Below are 16,594 nucleotides of genomic sequence, written 5' to 3' on the forward strand. Positions count from 1 at the left end.
AGAATAAATGTCATCCATGAGCATATGCATCAACAAAGTCTCATCCAAGAGATCATAACACAACCTGTGCATCCATTGCAATATGTCAAAGCTATCCCTCACCATAAAATAGCATCTGTGTGCTAAACGTCCATCAATAAAGCATCCCACAGGGCAATCTGGGCCTATCAGTGCATTCAACAAGGATCACAATGCATCCAAATGGCCTGTAAAGCACCCAATGCAAACCACGAATGAGTGCACATGGCTCATACTATAACTTGAGTGATTTGCATAACGTATATCCAAGAAATCACGGCCCCACGGTAATGACTACTAGTGAAAATAGAACCTGAGATGCCTCAAAACATGGGTGTCACTGCATAATCGGACTCATCAAGACAATCTGCAAATATCTCTCTTCTGCTGGAACTCCAAAATCCCAACCAATGAATGGGAAATGGGGAGTCAACCCTTGCAATTGACTTGTAATCTAGAGAAACAAATGATTCAGTGCCTCAAAAGAAATAGACGATTCGGTGCCTCAAAGAGACAGAACTTCTCCAAATCTCTATGGAATCATGCAAGAGCTAATAGGTAGGGGTTTTTAGGCCTTCGAAACGCAATGGAATAGACGGTTTTGGAAACCGTGGTCCCAATCACCAAGTCCAACACATGGACCAAAAAATGTTTTTGCAAATAGACCTATTTGTAAACACTACCAAAGTGAGAATAATGAGCAGCACAAAACTTTTAAGACCTTGTGAGTCCACTGGAACTGATAGATTTGCGAATGGTTGCTTCAAAATTGAGTTCCAACATACTAGCAAAAAAATGTTGAAGTAGAGACAATGAGTCATTGGATTTGAGTCATAAATCTAATGAAATGATTCGAAATTCAATAATGAAGGAGTTTTTGAACCCCCAAAGTGCAATGGACATCAAAAGCAAGCAATGGTTGCCTTTGCAAGTCATTTTGGGCTCTCAGTCACGTCAAAAGGAATAGGGGAATAATAAAAAAACATCTTTTTGCTCTGCTGGCTTGCAAAAAACCACCCAAAGAACTTACCAAAGGTTTTTGCAAGGTCTCTACACACCAGGATGCAAGTAAAGTCACCCAATGGAGCTTCTCCTTCCTCCCATAGAGCCATAGCCAACAACAGACTCCAGGCTCTAGGCTCACAACGAAAGTGGACACAAGAAGGTGAGAGAGAGGGAGAGCCACCCGGGCTCAGTTAGAACACCCACGCTCTAATACCAATTGAGAGATCTCAACAACGAAAGTGGACACAAGAAGGTGAGAGAGAGGGAGAGCCACACAAGTTTTGGTGGGTGCAAAACACCCTAATCTTCTATGTCATCCATATATATATGTGTTTGAGTATTATTCATAATAGGGGTTAAGGTACAGTGGCCTTTAACCCCCACACACCACACGGTTTTGAAATTATGACTGATGTAACATTCCCTTCCCCTTAAGAATGGTTTACATCCTCGAAAACAAAATTGGGAAACCTCCTCTGGAGATTGCTTACCCTTCCCATGTTGAACTCTCTTTAGGTCTATCTCTCCACTTAACTAGAGATTCTTTCCATATTGTGTGTCGCGTTCTTTTTTCTTGCTTATCTAAAATTCTTTATGATTCATGTGGTAAAGATGCAAGTTCAATGAGTTCAACTAGGACTTCATTTCCAATGAGATTATCATCATCTCCTAATTTTCTTTTAAGCCTACTACCATGAAAAATCGGATGTTCTCTACATCCCTCATGTAAAACTAATTTGCAAGCAAGGTCTCCAATCCTCTTAAGTATTGTGAATGGTCCACAATACCTAGGAGACAACTTTGGACATTTACATATCTTTAGAGATTCTAAAGATTCAGGTACCTTGAGGTAGACTTTCTCATACACTTCAAACTCCAACCTTCTACGGCAAGGGTTTGCATAACTTCGTGCTCTATCCTGAGCTCTTCTTATGCTATCTTTAGCTAACTTAAGCATTTGATTCATATCTTCAAGAAAGTCTTTGGCCGCTTGAACCTTCTCTTTTTCGAGTCCGACTGCCATTGGGGTTCTTGGTTGAAATCCATACATCATCATGAATGGACTAAAACCTGTAGTAGCTGAATGTTTGGCACTGTTGTATGCAAATTCTAATATGGGCAAATAATGTTACCAATTAGTTTGTCATTTACTTACGTATGCTCGAAGCATATCCTCAATGATCTGATTGACTATTTCAATTTGACCATCACTCTATGGAAGCAGTGCTAATATCCGATGAAGTTTCTAACCTCTTAAACATAGCCCTCCAAGAATGACCGTTAAATTTGCTATCTCGGTCACTAACAATACCAGCTGGTATCCCATGCAATTTGTAAATATGCTCCACAAATAGCCTAGCTAATTCTGGAGTTTTAACGTCTTCATTGATAGGAATAAAATGAGCCATCTTGGTCAACTAATCCATAATTACCCACACAAAGTTGTGCCCCCTCTATGTGCTAGGTAGTCCCACAATAAAGTCCATGGAGATGCTTTCCCATTTGCCAGATGGAATCTCCAATGGGTATAGGAGACCTCCTATCTTAAGGTGTTCAGCCTTATTGACCTGGCATTTTTAGCACTTCAATACATAATCTTGGACGTCCTTGCCTATTCCAGGCCAGAATAATTATCTATTTAGAAGCGCATATGTCTTATGAATTCTTGGGTGTCCAGCACTCGAACTATCGTGACATTCAAAAAGAATTTGGCACCTAATGTCATTATTATCCAAGACACATACTCTACCCTTGTAAAGCAGGTAACCATCCTCAATGGTATATTTTTTCCACTTGAGTCCTTTATCACACCAATCTGTGGTGTGTTGTCATTTCCATGCGACTCCTTAGTGAAAGCCTCTCAATTAGTTGGATCCCTATTTCTAATTGCTTTCCATATTTTAGAGAAGTGAGGATCAAACTCACATTTCCCCTTTAAGGACTCTAGGATTAAAACTCAATTCATTAACAATTGGCATTCAACTAAGGGAGTTTGCTACCACATTGAACTTCCCCTTGCGATATGTCAATTGTATATCGAACTCTTGCATTAATTCAACCCATCTAGCTTTTCTACCTTTAAGCTTTGGCTAATTGCAAATCCACTTAATACTCTCTTGATCAAAGATGATCTCAAATTTTGTACCATATAAATAGTGCCTCCACTTCTTTAAAGCATAGACTATAGCATATAGTTCCTTCTCATATGCCGAGTAATTCCGTTGGGCATGATCTAACATTTTGCTTTCAAAAGCCACTGGTCAACCTTTTTGTAAAAGTACTGTCCCAACAGTAAAATCACTGGCATCTATCTCAATCATGAATGGTTCATTGGGATCCACTACCTTTAAGGCAGGAGCTGCTGCTTTAGCTACTTCTAATTTTTCAAAACTCCTCTTTTGAGGTTCATCCCATATGAAGGTGCTTCCCATCCCCTTAAGTTGGTCCCTCATCAGAACAAAAATCTTAGCATAATCCTAGATGAACCTCCTATAGAATCTAGACAAACCTAAGAATATATGTAATTCTTCTAGGTTTGTAGGATGTGGCCATTCCAATATGGCCCTTACTTTTTCAAGGTCCATACAAACCCCTTCTTGGAATATTATATGTCCCAAGTATCTCATTTCTTTTGCAAAGAATTCACATTTGGATTCTTTAGCAAAGAGTGAATTATCTCTAAGTAGCTAGAACACTTTTGCAAATGTTCCAAATGCTTTTTTCTTATTTTACTATAAATAAGGATATTGTCTAAAAATACTACAACAAATTTCCCTAAATATGGCCTTAAGACACCATTCATAAGTGCCATGAAAGTTGCTGGAGCATTTGTTAATCCAACAGCATTACTTTAAACTGATAATGCCCATACCTAGTACAAAATAATGTCTTAGGAACATCCTCTTCCCTAATTCATACTTGGTGATATCCTAACCTTAAATCAATTTTAGTAAACTATTTGCCCCTTGCAATTGATCAAAGAGCTCATCAATGCAAGGCATATGATACTTATTTTATATGGTGATCTGATTTAGTGCTCGGTAATCTATGCATAAACGCATAGCACCATCCTTGTTCTATACCAATAAAATTGGTGCAGACCAAGGTGAGCTACTTGGTTGAATTTGGCCCTTCCTAAGATATTCAAGTAATTGTCTTTCAACCTCACGTTCCTCCGTTTGACTAAGCCTATATGGGGGTTTACAAACAGGGGTAGATCCAGGAATTAAATCTATTTTATGATCTACTTCTCTCTCAGGGGATAAACCATCAAGCAAATCAAACGAAAAAATGTCTTTAAATTCAAACATTAAATTATTGAAAGAATATTTATACTTTTTAACATTATCAAAAACAATATTACTTCTCTCTGATGCAGAAGATATAAAATCACCAATAAAAGTAAGCTCACAGAGATATACCTCGCATTCTTCTTGGTGTAGTAGTCATTTCAATTCCATCGAACAAATAAGAGGAGAGTTGGGCATATCATGTTCTCCTTAAATATGGAAGACTCTACTCTCTTTTTCAAACATAATGTAGTTATTAAGATAACTTCACTGTAAGCTATGCCCAACCACTCTGGACCAAGCACTACATCTGTTCGATCGAGATGCATGATTTACAAATCCAAGGCATCTCGATAGCCTTGAATATCCACCTTTACACCATGTATCATGGCGTCCCAAACTTTTTTATCACTGCCCTTTGCCAAAGAGACCACAATGCACATATTTATGGGCACTTGGACTCTCAAGCAATTTTAATTTCTTAACTAACGAGTAGTTCAAGAAATAATGTGTTGCACTATCATCAACCATCACTCTTACCATTTGCCCCTTTATTTTTCCATGCATCCTCATTGAATCATGAGGTCTAAAGGTGGGCTGTCACATTGTCGATGATAGACAGCACATGTGGGTGCTATCCTCATGATAGACCTCTACCTCAATGTACTTTTCAGTACCATTAAGCAGCAACACTTGCACCACACGTTCTTGTTTTTGTGGAGCTCTATTTGGGGTTTTAGCTCTTGCTTGTTTATTTTTAGGCTAATTCCAAGCATCATGGTCTTTGCCCAAACATTTGAAGCAAAGATTTTCCTGTCTGGCCCTTTCATAATCCTCTTTCTTCAAGAGAGGATAATTTTGTGTTTGAGGTTTCTTAGGTGCTACCTGAGGAACCTCCTTCTTAAAGTGCCCCTTCCATTTCAAATTGGGAAATTTGTTGAACTTAGGAAAAAAACCCATTTGCTCTAAAGTTCCAACTTTGGATTTCCTCGTTGTATTGTCGTATATTTGGTCATACTTAATTGCCTCCTTAAAGTTTTTGGAGAATTTCTTTTCACCTCAACCTTATAAGTGTCTTTAAGACCTCTCACAAAACCCCTTATCTTCGGAAATTCATCAATTCCTTTCAACTTAAGGATTGCCTCCCTATAATTCGCTATATATTGAACTAGAGTATTTCTACCCATAGTGTAATTATCCCAAGCCTCCCATGCCCATCCTAGTTCATTTTCTTGTAAAAACTCTTTTAACAAGGCTTGTTCAAACTCATCCCAATACTTAGGATTTCTATCCTTTTCTCTGAGGCTCATCCACCATTTATAGGCCTTGTTTCCAAGGGAAAAACCTGCTTCCACAACTTGATTTTCAAGAGGGGTATTCCTGAGTCGATGGAAGTCTTGCCACTTTTGCAAGAACGTATTAATCGCATCTTTATTACATTCCTTTTCTTCCCCATTGAAGATTGGCGGTTTCAAGTCCTTAAGAATGTTAGAGGTTTCTCTAAAGCGCGAGAGGTGGGCCTCTCAACTTGATTAGGGGGAGTCGGTGAATTTTCTTTAGAAGTTACCGATTGAGAATCGACTCACTTGGTTATGATTTCAGTTAAGATTTTCAATGTATCACCAATAGTTCCTAACTGTGTTTCTGTATTTTGCGTTTGAGTTTCAAGTTTAGTAAATTCCATATACGGAATTCCATAATCACTGTAGTCTATGTCCTCCATTTCCACGTTATCCTCATGAGTTTCATTTTGTACCTCCTCATGTATTTCCTCTCCATCTACAGCTTTTCCTTTCCTAGCCCTTTCCTTGCTCTCTCTAATCATTTCATCTCTTTCTAGAGTTGATGTCCTTATTCTTCTTCATGTGATTCACGATCCTTTCAATTCCGCAACTTGGAGAATGAGGATCTTTGAAAAGAAAAGAGGCTTTAGAGAAGCCTTGGGACCAACCCTGGGAAGAGAGGGGTAGAAAAGATTGGGATGAGGTGGATTTTTTTCAAAGGTACAAAGACCTTTGAATGATGTGGTAGTTTCTCTTCTTCCTTATATGTATACTTCATTGACCATGGGCTGCTTCTTCACGTCGTGTAGATCAAGTAATCATCCCAAAGGCAAATCTCCAACTCATAAGGCAAATCTCTCTGTGCATATGTTCTGTGAGCGGATCATCAAATGGCTCGGTTTGTTATTGGAACAACATGTGCATTTCTGGCCCGCTCTATATTCTGCATGGTTGCTTCGATGCTGGGAACCTCTATTTGTTTACTTGTTGTAAAGGTCTCCAACACATCTTTTTATAGCCATGAACTGCACATAGGTATATAATGACCTTGAATACTTCATACGTCTCACTTCAAATGCATATCACACCAACTGGGCCCTTGAAATGGCCATCGATCCTCTCTCAAAAATTGTAAGAAGCTGCAATGTTCTCACTATTTTTGCCACCATCTTTAGCTGGCTCTCCTTTTATAAGTCACAAAGCCTTAGTAATTCAACCACGATGGACAGACAAAACCAAATAGTAGACACTTTTCTTGGTTCTTATCATGAGCTTTCACGATGCGGTAGGAAGCAACAAATAGCCAATTCTTTGCGACTTTGGAAAGGAAGATAACTACATATGTTGCACTATTGCATGTGTTACGTTGCTCTTCTTCTAGAACGAAGCACAGTAGCGGATGAACCATGGGAGGCAGAACCATCCACGAGATGTTGAGGAGCATTGTGCTCTATGTTTTCCATGGCATGTCTAGCAAAACGTAGCGTACACAATGCAATGTGCAAATGGAACAAAGCAACATGAAGGGAACCAGAGGCGAATGAGACTAGAAATGCGACCCCAAAGAAGGCTACTCTTCATCATGTTACTAGAAATGCAACCTCGAAGAAAGCTGCTCTTCATCATGTTATTGTGCCATTCAACGTTCCATGGCTTTCTTACAATAATTGAACCCAATAGGTCAATGCTTAGCACAACTCCACTCAACCTTGTGCTACCCATGCCTCTACATCTCATTTTGACATCTCCACATATACAATGATATCGGCATGCGTCTTTTAGCTTGGTGGATTGGCATCGAGTGGGAACACTCCCTTATGGTTCCCCATAGAGAGTCCCAAGGGCAACCATAGTTATTGCTAGAGCTACTATAAGGTTGGTGCCTCGAAGCATATAACTTCTATGAAGGTTGGTGCCTGCAAGATGTGAACCCAATCTTTGGAAACTCCTTTCATGAGCTCTCATCGATGACATTGAGCATAGCTTCTAAATGAAGGTTGGTGTCTCCAAGATTTGAAACCAATCTTTGTAAACTTCTTTGAGTGTGATGAGATTGAGCGTGAGCTCTCATGGAGTGTGATGACAGTGAGCAGGAGCTCTCATCGATCGAATTGGAACTGCAGTGAAGGCGAGGAAGCGTCGGCTTGGTAGCTCATAAGAAGAAGCGGACGATCTGATAGAGAGCTCTTGCAAGAAGCTGAAGCAAGCTTGGGCTTGGTAGCTCATAAGAAGAAGGGGAAGATCTGATAGAGAGCTCTTGCAAGAATCTGCGGGGACGATCTGATAGAGAGCTCTTGCAGGAACCTGCAGGTACGATCTGATAGAGAGCTCCTGCAGGTCTGATAGAGAGCTCTTGCAAGAACCTTGAGCTACCTCTGCGATGGTAGATCAAAACAACAGAGCTTGGCCTTCCCCTCGCAAACAGCAGCATCCCCCAGTCCCCGAGTGGCTCTGCATGAAATGGCCATTCGAGCTTCCTGGCAACAAACACTTGCGAGCTATGCCCACTCCCCCCCTTGCAGCACAGGGAGCTTGCAGGCTTGAGACCCCCTTGCCCTTTCGGGTCCTCCGTAACTTGGGCCTTTCCTTGCTTTCCCACGTTCAACAGGGACTCCACACCCTCCAGAAAGAAGCATCTCCATCCTCCAACCTGCATGTTCAATCCTCCCAACGGCCCATTAGTAGCGACGTCTCCAATTCTACGTCTAGCCACAGCTCCTGGCTTTCGCCCTTGCAGCAGCTCTTCCCTCAATGGCAGGGTCATGGGAAGGATAAACCCGTCCTCACACCGGAGGAACAAGGCGAGGCAGAGCAGCGAGCGCTTGCGTTGGCCCTGGCGAGCAGAAAGCCTGCGACCGTTCTGGAATTTTATTCTCCAAGGTGCACTCTGTGCCGTTCACTACTTAAAATGGTGATGGAGGTAGAGGCCCGAAATGGCGAGTGGTTGAATATTGTGATGGCAGACGTGGAGAACAAGCGATGGCTGCCGGAGGTGGGTTGCAGCATTCTTACACCTATCCCGTTTTTCTGATAATTTAGTCGCTGGGTTTCGCTGCTTGTAGCATATAAAAGTTTTATCTTTTCTTACCAGGTTCTTCAATACGATATAAAGTACGTGCCATGTTTTGTACTTCTCGATGCTCGTGGAACTGCTCTGGCGAAAACAGGCACTCCCTTCAGCCGTCTGCACGTTGTAACTGGGTTATCATACCTCTTAGAAAGCATGAGACCCATAAAAACTAGATTGAGAAGAATCACTACATCCGATTCCTAGTGAAAATTAAGCCGATGTGATTTTATAATTGGAGTCTTAAACCTTTATCAAGTTGAGCCGATGGGGTAAGCAGATGTATCTCGTGGTTCTTACGACCCTTTTTTTTCCCGCATGGTAAGTTGGAATGTTCGCCCACAGAAGTACTCCACCATGGCAATGAAATGAGATGTCACTAGTTTCACTGTAAGTCTTACTCTAGCTCCATGTTAAGACATTTACATTCTCGTCTCAAACCGTAATGAATTGAGCTAATTTCCTACAAATGCATCTCATTGGCGTTCCCTAGGTTGGGCTATCAGCCACCCAGTTAAGCGCGACATTTTCATTGAGCTGAGACACAACAGAAATTAATTTGGGATCCTTGCGACAATCTCTCACATGAGGAAGCCAAAATGACGTTGAACTCAGATTTTCAAAGAGGAAAGCCTTGGGACGGACTGTTTTCTCTGGACCCAAGGGCGATTTGATAGGTGAGTAACGTTTCTAACCAAGTAAAATACAACTAGCGTCTAGGTGAGGATCATGCAGCAGGGAAAGTTGAGACTGTCGTCAACGTCTCTCTCTCTCTCTCTCTCTCTCTGAGAAAGTTGACATCAGTAATGACTCCAGAGACTGAATAAGAAGCAAATCTGTGCCGCTGTATACTATTCAGATGCATTGAAGGAGGATCCAAGACTTCATGTATATATTACAGAAGATATGAAATTATTCTATCTCACATATGTTTGGATTTGCAATATCAGTTCCAAAGGTACTTACCCATATTTTCTCAATCAATGCTCAAACTTTGAGAATACATTTTAGTATAAGAGTGCTAGAAGCACACCTTCTGTTAGTAAAGGTCACTAGTCCCATGTGTGAGCCTCCATATGAGGACAAGTGTTTAGTTGATCTGGTTAGGGTAGAGGCTTACCTGGGACATCTGTCTACTGTACAGCTTGATTCATTGCTCAGGCCGCAGCACTGCAGGAGAGCAGCACCAGAGTACTTACAGCAGGTCCAGGGCCTATTTATAGGCCTGGCAGCAAGCCAAGCATGGCCAACTGACTTGTCCACTTTGAACAATTCATTCTGGAGGGCAAGGATGTATGATATGTTATTTGTCTTGTAAAGATCTTCCAGGCCTCCGTCACTGTATCTGCAAGTTGGATGCGGGGTAAGACCGCATCTGGAGTGGCAACCAGGTCCAAAACCAATCGCATGGCAGGCTGACCAGAACAGTAACAGACCCACCTGGTCTAGAGGAAGGTGGCAAGGGTAAGCCCGAAGGATGTCAGCGACCCCAAGGGGAACAAGTCAGAGGATAGTGGGGACAAGAAAAGGAGGAATTGGATCGGAAGTGTTTCCGCTAAAGACTTCAGAAAGAACAAACCGAATGTTGCAAGTCAAATTCAGGCAAATGTGGCAGCTCTTTCTAGTCATAGAGCACCGCTCAGCTCATGCATTGAGTGAGGAAAGCGATGGCTGGTATGCTGATAGTGACGCCTCCAGACATATGTCCAACAATACGAACTGGTTCAAGGTATTGCAAGCCCGCACATCCGGATTGGGCAGTGATTGTTTGGAGATAGCAACAAGTGCTGGTCTAAGGGATTGGGAGCATTCAATCCACCATAGATTCAGGTCAAGAAAAGTTAGTTCAAATGTTCTCTATGTACCTGATCTATGTAAGAATCCACCTACTGTTAGCCAAATTACAAAGAACAGGGTGAAGGCAAAATCCGACGATGGAGAAGTCTTGATCCGATCAAAGGATACAGGAAAGATCATGGCACAAGGAACAAAGTAACATGGGCTGTACAAAATTAGAGCATTGTTGGCCCACATGGATGCAGACGTTCTGGCATGAGATATTTGTGACGTTAGCTATGGGACTCTCTCAGAGATGTAGAGGGCTGGATTTGTGATGTGACTTCCACATGCAGATATGGCAGATGTCTGCCAGGCTTGCATGGAGGGGTTGCAACACCAGGAGGCCTTTCCAAAGGAGGCTACACAGAGAGCCAAGGTTCTGCTAGAGTTGATTCATTTTGAAATATTCGGAAAGGTGTCTACGACATCATTCTTCAGAGCTGCGTATTGTCTTACTTTTATTGGTGCTTTCAGTAGGATGACATGGGTCTATTGCATAGCCAAAAAATATCAGGCATTCAATAAGCTCAAGGAATGGAAGGCTAGACTCCAGAAAGAGTCGGAAAGAATCCAAATCGACAGAGGGAGAGAGTTCACTTCAGAGGCTTTTTACTCCTACTACACTACAGCCTTGTAAATATTAGAGGTGTCATCTCCAGGCTCACTGAGTGAGGGCCCTGCTTGTGGGTCTGCCCAGCCATGTGAGGAGAGTGAGGGTCATGTTTGTGGGTTTGCCTGCCTGAGAGAGAGAGAGAGATGGGTGCTGCCCAGTCCACGACAACGAGGAGGTATGGGGCTAGTTTGGCCTGTTTTGGGCTTGTGCTGGGGCCTACCTAGTGCTGCCACTAGGCCCTAGCCCCAGTTGGCTGCCCCCTATCCTGCAATCAGTTGTTTAGGGCTGGGGGGGGGAGCCTATATATAGGGCTCCTCTCCCCCCATTCTCTCCATCTCAGCAGTCAACAGTTCCCTCAGTTGTGCAAGTCTCTCTTGGTTTCTCTTATCTGCAGTCGAGAAAGAATCAAGGTTGTTGAACCCTTGATATGAGGACTGAAGCCGAGAAGGAGGCACTTAAGGCGGAGCGATCTTGTAATCACTATGGCAAGAAAGGCCATTTTTGGAGGAAGTGCCCTTATCGGGTCAACAACAAGGTACGGGTTCATCCAGGGTCCAGGTTATTCCTTTGCTGCTATAACTCCTGCTTTTGTGCATATTTAAATGATTGGTTCCCTTGCTTCCTCTGTTGGAGAGGGGCTTTTGTCTCTTCAAGCCAAAGATTTCTGGGCTTGGATTGTTGACAGTGGGGCATCCCGTAATATGAGTCCTTATCCAGCTAGGCTGAAGGATTTTGTCATCCCTGGGGGGGATGTCTGTATCGGCGATAGCTTTGTCATCAAAGTTTGTGGTGAAGGCAACCTCGACATCATTTCAAATGGCAAAGGAGGGATACACTCTTCTCGAGTACAGTTTGTTCCTTCTCTCGGATTCAACTTGTTGTCTGTTGTTGAGACTTGCCGCCTTGGTACCACAGTGTTATTTGATGAACACTTTGTGGTTTGGGCTGAGGCCACTGCCACTGCAGTACATATCCTGATCCATTCTCCGACGTTTGCTATTTCTAAAGCAACCCCTTTTGAGGCCTATTTTGGAAAGAAGCCAGATGTATCCTATTTCCTTGTGTTCGGGTGCGATGCCTTTGTCCACATTCTGAAGAAGTAGAGGGGGAAGTTATATCTGAAGACTGAAGTCAACCTAGACGATCTTTGTCGGGTACAGTTTCCAATCTACAGGGTATCGGTTGTATGACCCTTCCAAGATGGAGATTATTTTTAGCAGGGATGTCATCTTTGATGAACAGATTCCTTCTTTGATGGTTAATGTCGATCCACCTCTTATCCCAGAGACCTTGAGATGATGATAGTAGTGATGATTCTGTTCCTGCACTGCCCCAGCCCCGGCAACTGTTCGTGATCATCCACTCGAGAGTGACTCCGACGGTGATCTAGATGATTCCCCACCTCCGCAGGCAACAGGGTAAAGTTCCGGGTCAGGCTCTCAAAAAGTACCCCGTTGGTTGATTGAAACCCTTTGTGGCTCAGGTGTCACAGACATCCCTTCTTCATGGCTTCGAGAGGACGGACCCCGTAGATCCCACTGAAATAAGGAAAAGGTTCTGGAGGTAGTTGTTGGAAAAGAGGTCACCTTCCCGTGTGAGCCCCAATATGAGGAGAGCATTGGGGGGGTGGCAGGGTATTGACTGCCATGTGGGCAGGAATCAAAGAGAAGAGAGAAAGGTACTTGGAGGGACCAGCATGGCTGCCAAGCCTGTAGAAGGAGCAGATGGCGGGGACAGCAAACCCTAGATCTGGCCTGGCAGGAGCAGATTTGGAGCAGCAGCATAGCGTGGTAATCTAGGAGCAAAGACGTGCAGGAATGGAGCAGGGAGAACAGCAGCTAAGGTGGCCAGAAGAAGGGCTGGTTGGGCTGGTTGGAGCCAGCAATCAGGCCCAGGATGGAGCAGACCAAGAGGCTGGGACTCTGCAAGGAATGAAGGGCCAATGGTCCAGCTATAAAGGGCACAAGCCAGCCAGGCAGGTCGGCCTGCATAAGGGCTAGGCCCCTGCGTGGAAATAAGGACAAAAGCCCTGGTTTTTTAGCCCACAGGTTGGTGGGGAGGCAAGGAGCAGGTCGGCCAAATAGACCTGCAAGAGGGTCTCAAAAGGTGCCCCCCAGTCGGTTTTGGGGGGCAGCAAAGTCAGCCAGAAGGCCTTTCTGGTCGATCAGTTTTGAGGGGGTTTTTCCCTTTAAAAAGGGGCCCCTGGGGGGGGCATAACATATCCAGCAGCTCAGCAGAAAAGGGGGCAGACAGGAGCAGCCAGTAGACTATTCCTTGGGCCTCATCCTGGTGGTGAAGGAGAGTCGGTGTGCTGCAGACCGGGCTGAACCTTGGCTGTCTCTCAGGGCAGCAAGGTGTTGTGATCTGGACAGAGAGTCTGCATACACTCGAGGTTCCCTGCCTCAATCCTTAGTTGATGTGACGAGACACGCAATTGCCCGATGGCGATTGTCAGTACATGCGAGACTCTCCTATCCTCGAGGTACTGAGGTTTGATGACGAGACCATGCTTGAAGATCCTCAGGAAGTGGTCATGGTAGAACTGGATCTGTTGGAAAGGTCAGCTCCCCATCTGTAAACCCCCATATGAGGAGAGCATGGGGAGGTAGACCAGGGAATAACTGGGGCTGCCACATGGGAAGCACATGAGCTGCCATGTGGGCAGCACACAGCAAAAGGTAGAGGCTGCCGCATGGGCAGCAAACAGACTGCCATGTGGGCAGCTATCCAGACAAGGCCAATGGGCTAACAAGAAGAGTACGTGGCAAGTCGTGGAGCTCTTGATGGTGAAAGTAGTATGGAGCAGACACTTGGACATAAGGGACCTGCAGCAGCCTGATTGCGCAGGGTTTTCCAGCAAGAACAGATGGCGCATCAGTCAGAAGGGTACGTTGTGCATATGTGGCTGTACGGGGCTGGTGAAGGCCTGGCAGGAGGCAAGGATGCTGCAGCAGGAAGGCGCCTGCATGAAGAAAGATGAGGGGCAGATGGCAATGGCTATGGGCAGGTGAGAGGCCTGCAAAAGGCCCTGGATTGCACATAAGTTTAAGAAGTTTGTGATTCTACACCCCACACCACACTGTGTGAGCTCCTGGGCAATTCTATCAGTCTTCCGCTGTGCGTACCCTCTATTGGTGAATTTCTAATAGGATCTTGGTGAGAAACTCCTTTCCCCCCCAAGCCCTAGATGTATGGAGCTGGAGGAGGTCCAACTGTATCTCTACTTGGGCCAAAGCACCTCGTCCTCGTGTGAGTGGTTCTGTACCTACATGTTTCATAGTGAAACCTAGTCCTGGTGAACACTGCTACCAAGTATGTGTAAGAATGCACTATCTCCACTGGCTCATCTCGGTACATGAAGCTATGGCAACGGGACACTGCTCGTGAGGCATTGAAGATCATAAGCTTGGTTTTTCCAAGGTTAATGGTCAAGTCTCTCTCTCTCTCTACAGAACATCTCCAGAGCCTCTAGATGTTCTGCAATCCCTCTGTTGACGATGATATGAGGACTATGTCATCTACGTATAGCAGTATTTGCACCATCAGGTCAGCCAGAAGTGAACCCTCTCCACCTAGGCGATCTACAAAGGATGCAATCTCCTCAATATAGAGCCCGAAGAGAGTCGGTGAGAGGGGGCAGCCTTGCTTCACTCTGATAGTGCTCTCAATCCAATCTAATAGACCTCCTGGGGCACAAACCCTTCCTCTGATGGACTCATATAGACTCTCCAAAAGAAAATGGAGTGGTGTGTGTGGAAACACATTCTCTCTTGCGTTAAGTGGAATGGCAGGGATACTCTTGTAGGAACTCTCTTGCGTTAAGTGGAATGGCAGGGATACTCTTGTAGGAACGTGCTAAGAGCATTTATTGGTCCAAGGTGTTGTCACCCACATTGGCATTGTAGGAAGCTCGCCGATCTTGTTTTATTTGGTCCAAAGGAATTTCCTATGTGGATGATGTCCTTGATGCTGCTGGTATGGTCACTTCTTTTCCGGCAACAATCAGATAGTATACTTTGGAACAGCACTAGAGACCTTTATGGCATTTGCTAGCACAGATGCTCCATGATTTTCGGCCAGTCACTCATCTTGAGATTGCTAATTGCCTCAAAGATTGGGTTTTACAATCGGATTTAGATGCTCGTTTGGGAGAGACTAAAGTGAAATCGTTTAGACTTCACAAGCAGTTGTAGCTTGAATGAAGAGATTTTGGACTACTTTTTGATTAGCCTTCTCTTTTAGTGCTAGCCTTCGTCATGGTGGTCGAGTCTACCCTTCACCTTCGGAGTGTCGACAAAAACTCAGTACGAAGAATTTTTATAAATGGGTGCTCAAGTATGTGTGGTGTGTGGATTTGTATGTGTGAGAGCGTTTTTTAATACTTTGTTCTACACCCATTGTTGGGCATTGATGATGTCAGTGGGGATGTCATAGTAGCTAGTCCCTGCTATGCGTGATGGAGTTTATGCTTTTCAACCTTATGAGTTTCTATCATGAGATTGAAACTGCACTATGTTGTGTTTTTAGAGGATGAGTTTGGGAATGTTCTTGGGTTCATCTAGGTATATCTCCAATCAGGTGACGATGTTTGCCATGCACTAACGCTTGCTAACCATGACATCATGGTTACATCTTTATATATAGTCTTGTTGTCTCCTCCTTGGGTTTCTCTTCATGCCAATCGTATTTGGTCTATGACACGCACCTCTCAGTGTTAGCGAAGAAGATTACATCATATTTGGGATTCAAAACTCCTACGCGAGTTTGGATTTGGGGTTCTTCCTTTTGGATAGATTCTAGCTTGTCGTCATATTGCTCCTACCACTTGTAGACGATGTCTATTCTTGCGAGGGTCTATGCCCCAAATATTCAAGCATTGCCTGCAGTCTCGTGATTTCTTATTTTTGTTGTAGCAACACTTTCAAGCTCATTTCTCTAGTGCTTGCTTTGGCAAGCAATTCTGGTTGTTTAGTTTTCATCCAGTCAGGCAGGGATATGACCTTTTTTATGGGGTTCGTTGTTGGGCTATAGACCTTATGGAAAGATCGCAACCATCGTGTCGTTGGTGATCCCTCTCTTGCTAAATATCACTTCTTCTGGGCATCTCTGTGGCAATCGTTTTATGATTGCCTACATGTGCGGGGTCTAGATTATCATGGCTTCTTGTCATATAATGAGATATTCTAAAGCTTGTAACTAGCTATCCCTTTCCTTGAGACTGTTTCTTGCAATGTAAAGACAAATGGATTTCACCCCAAAAAATAGTGTGGTGGAGGTGATGATGGACGAAGGTAGGCATTTCGTTGTCGTCACACTGGTGGACTCTGAGGCATATGACGAGCAGGGCGTCGAACACTTTTGCTAGGATGCTCCATTGGTTGTTCCTCGTTCGACTGCTTGCCCTTTGTTTGATGCATCAATTTTTTGCTGGAGTAAGCCTTATCCACTAGTGAGACAGATGGCCTTTGCTTGATATACC

General features: G+C 43.9%; 1 protein-coding gene across 1 annotated transcript; it reads left to right on the forward strand.

Moving 5' to 3' along the window:
- Positions 1-7,461: 7,461 nt before the first annotated feature.
- On the forward strand, positions 7,462-8,870 carry LOC147882657 (Thioredoxin superfamily protein). Its single transcript, XM_087400468.1, has 2 exons — positions 7,462-8,588; positions 8,688-8,870. Exons 1-2 carry the CDS (start codon positions 7,977-7,979, stop codon positions 8,868-8,870), a joined length of 795 nt encoding a protein of 264 aa, XP_087256594.1. The 5' UTR covers positions 7,462-7,976.
- The last annotated feature ends 7,724 nt before the right edge of the window (positions 8,871-16,594 follow it).

Source organism: Dipteris shenzhenensis, chromosome 29 (genome assembly GCF_047967505.1).
Source record: "Dipteris shenzhenensis isolate YYH24624 ecotype China chromosome 29, Dip_SZ_1.0, whole genome shotgun sequence".
NCBI classification, from domain to species: Eukaryota; Viridiplantae; Streptophyta; class Polypodiopsida; order Gleicheniales; family Dipteridaceae; genus Dipteris; species Dipteris shenzhenensis.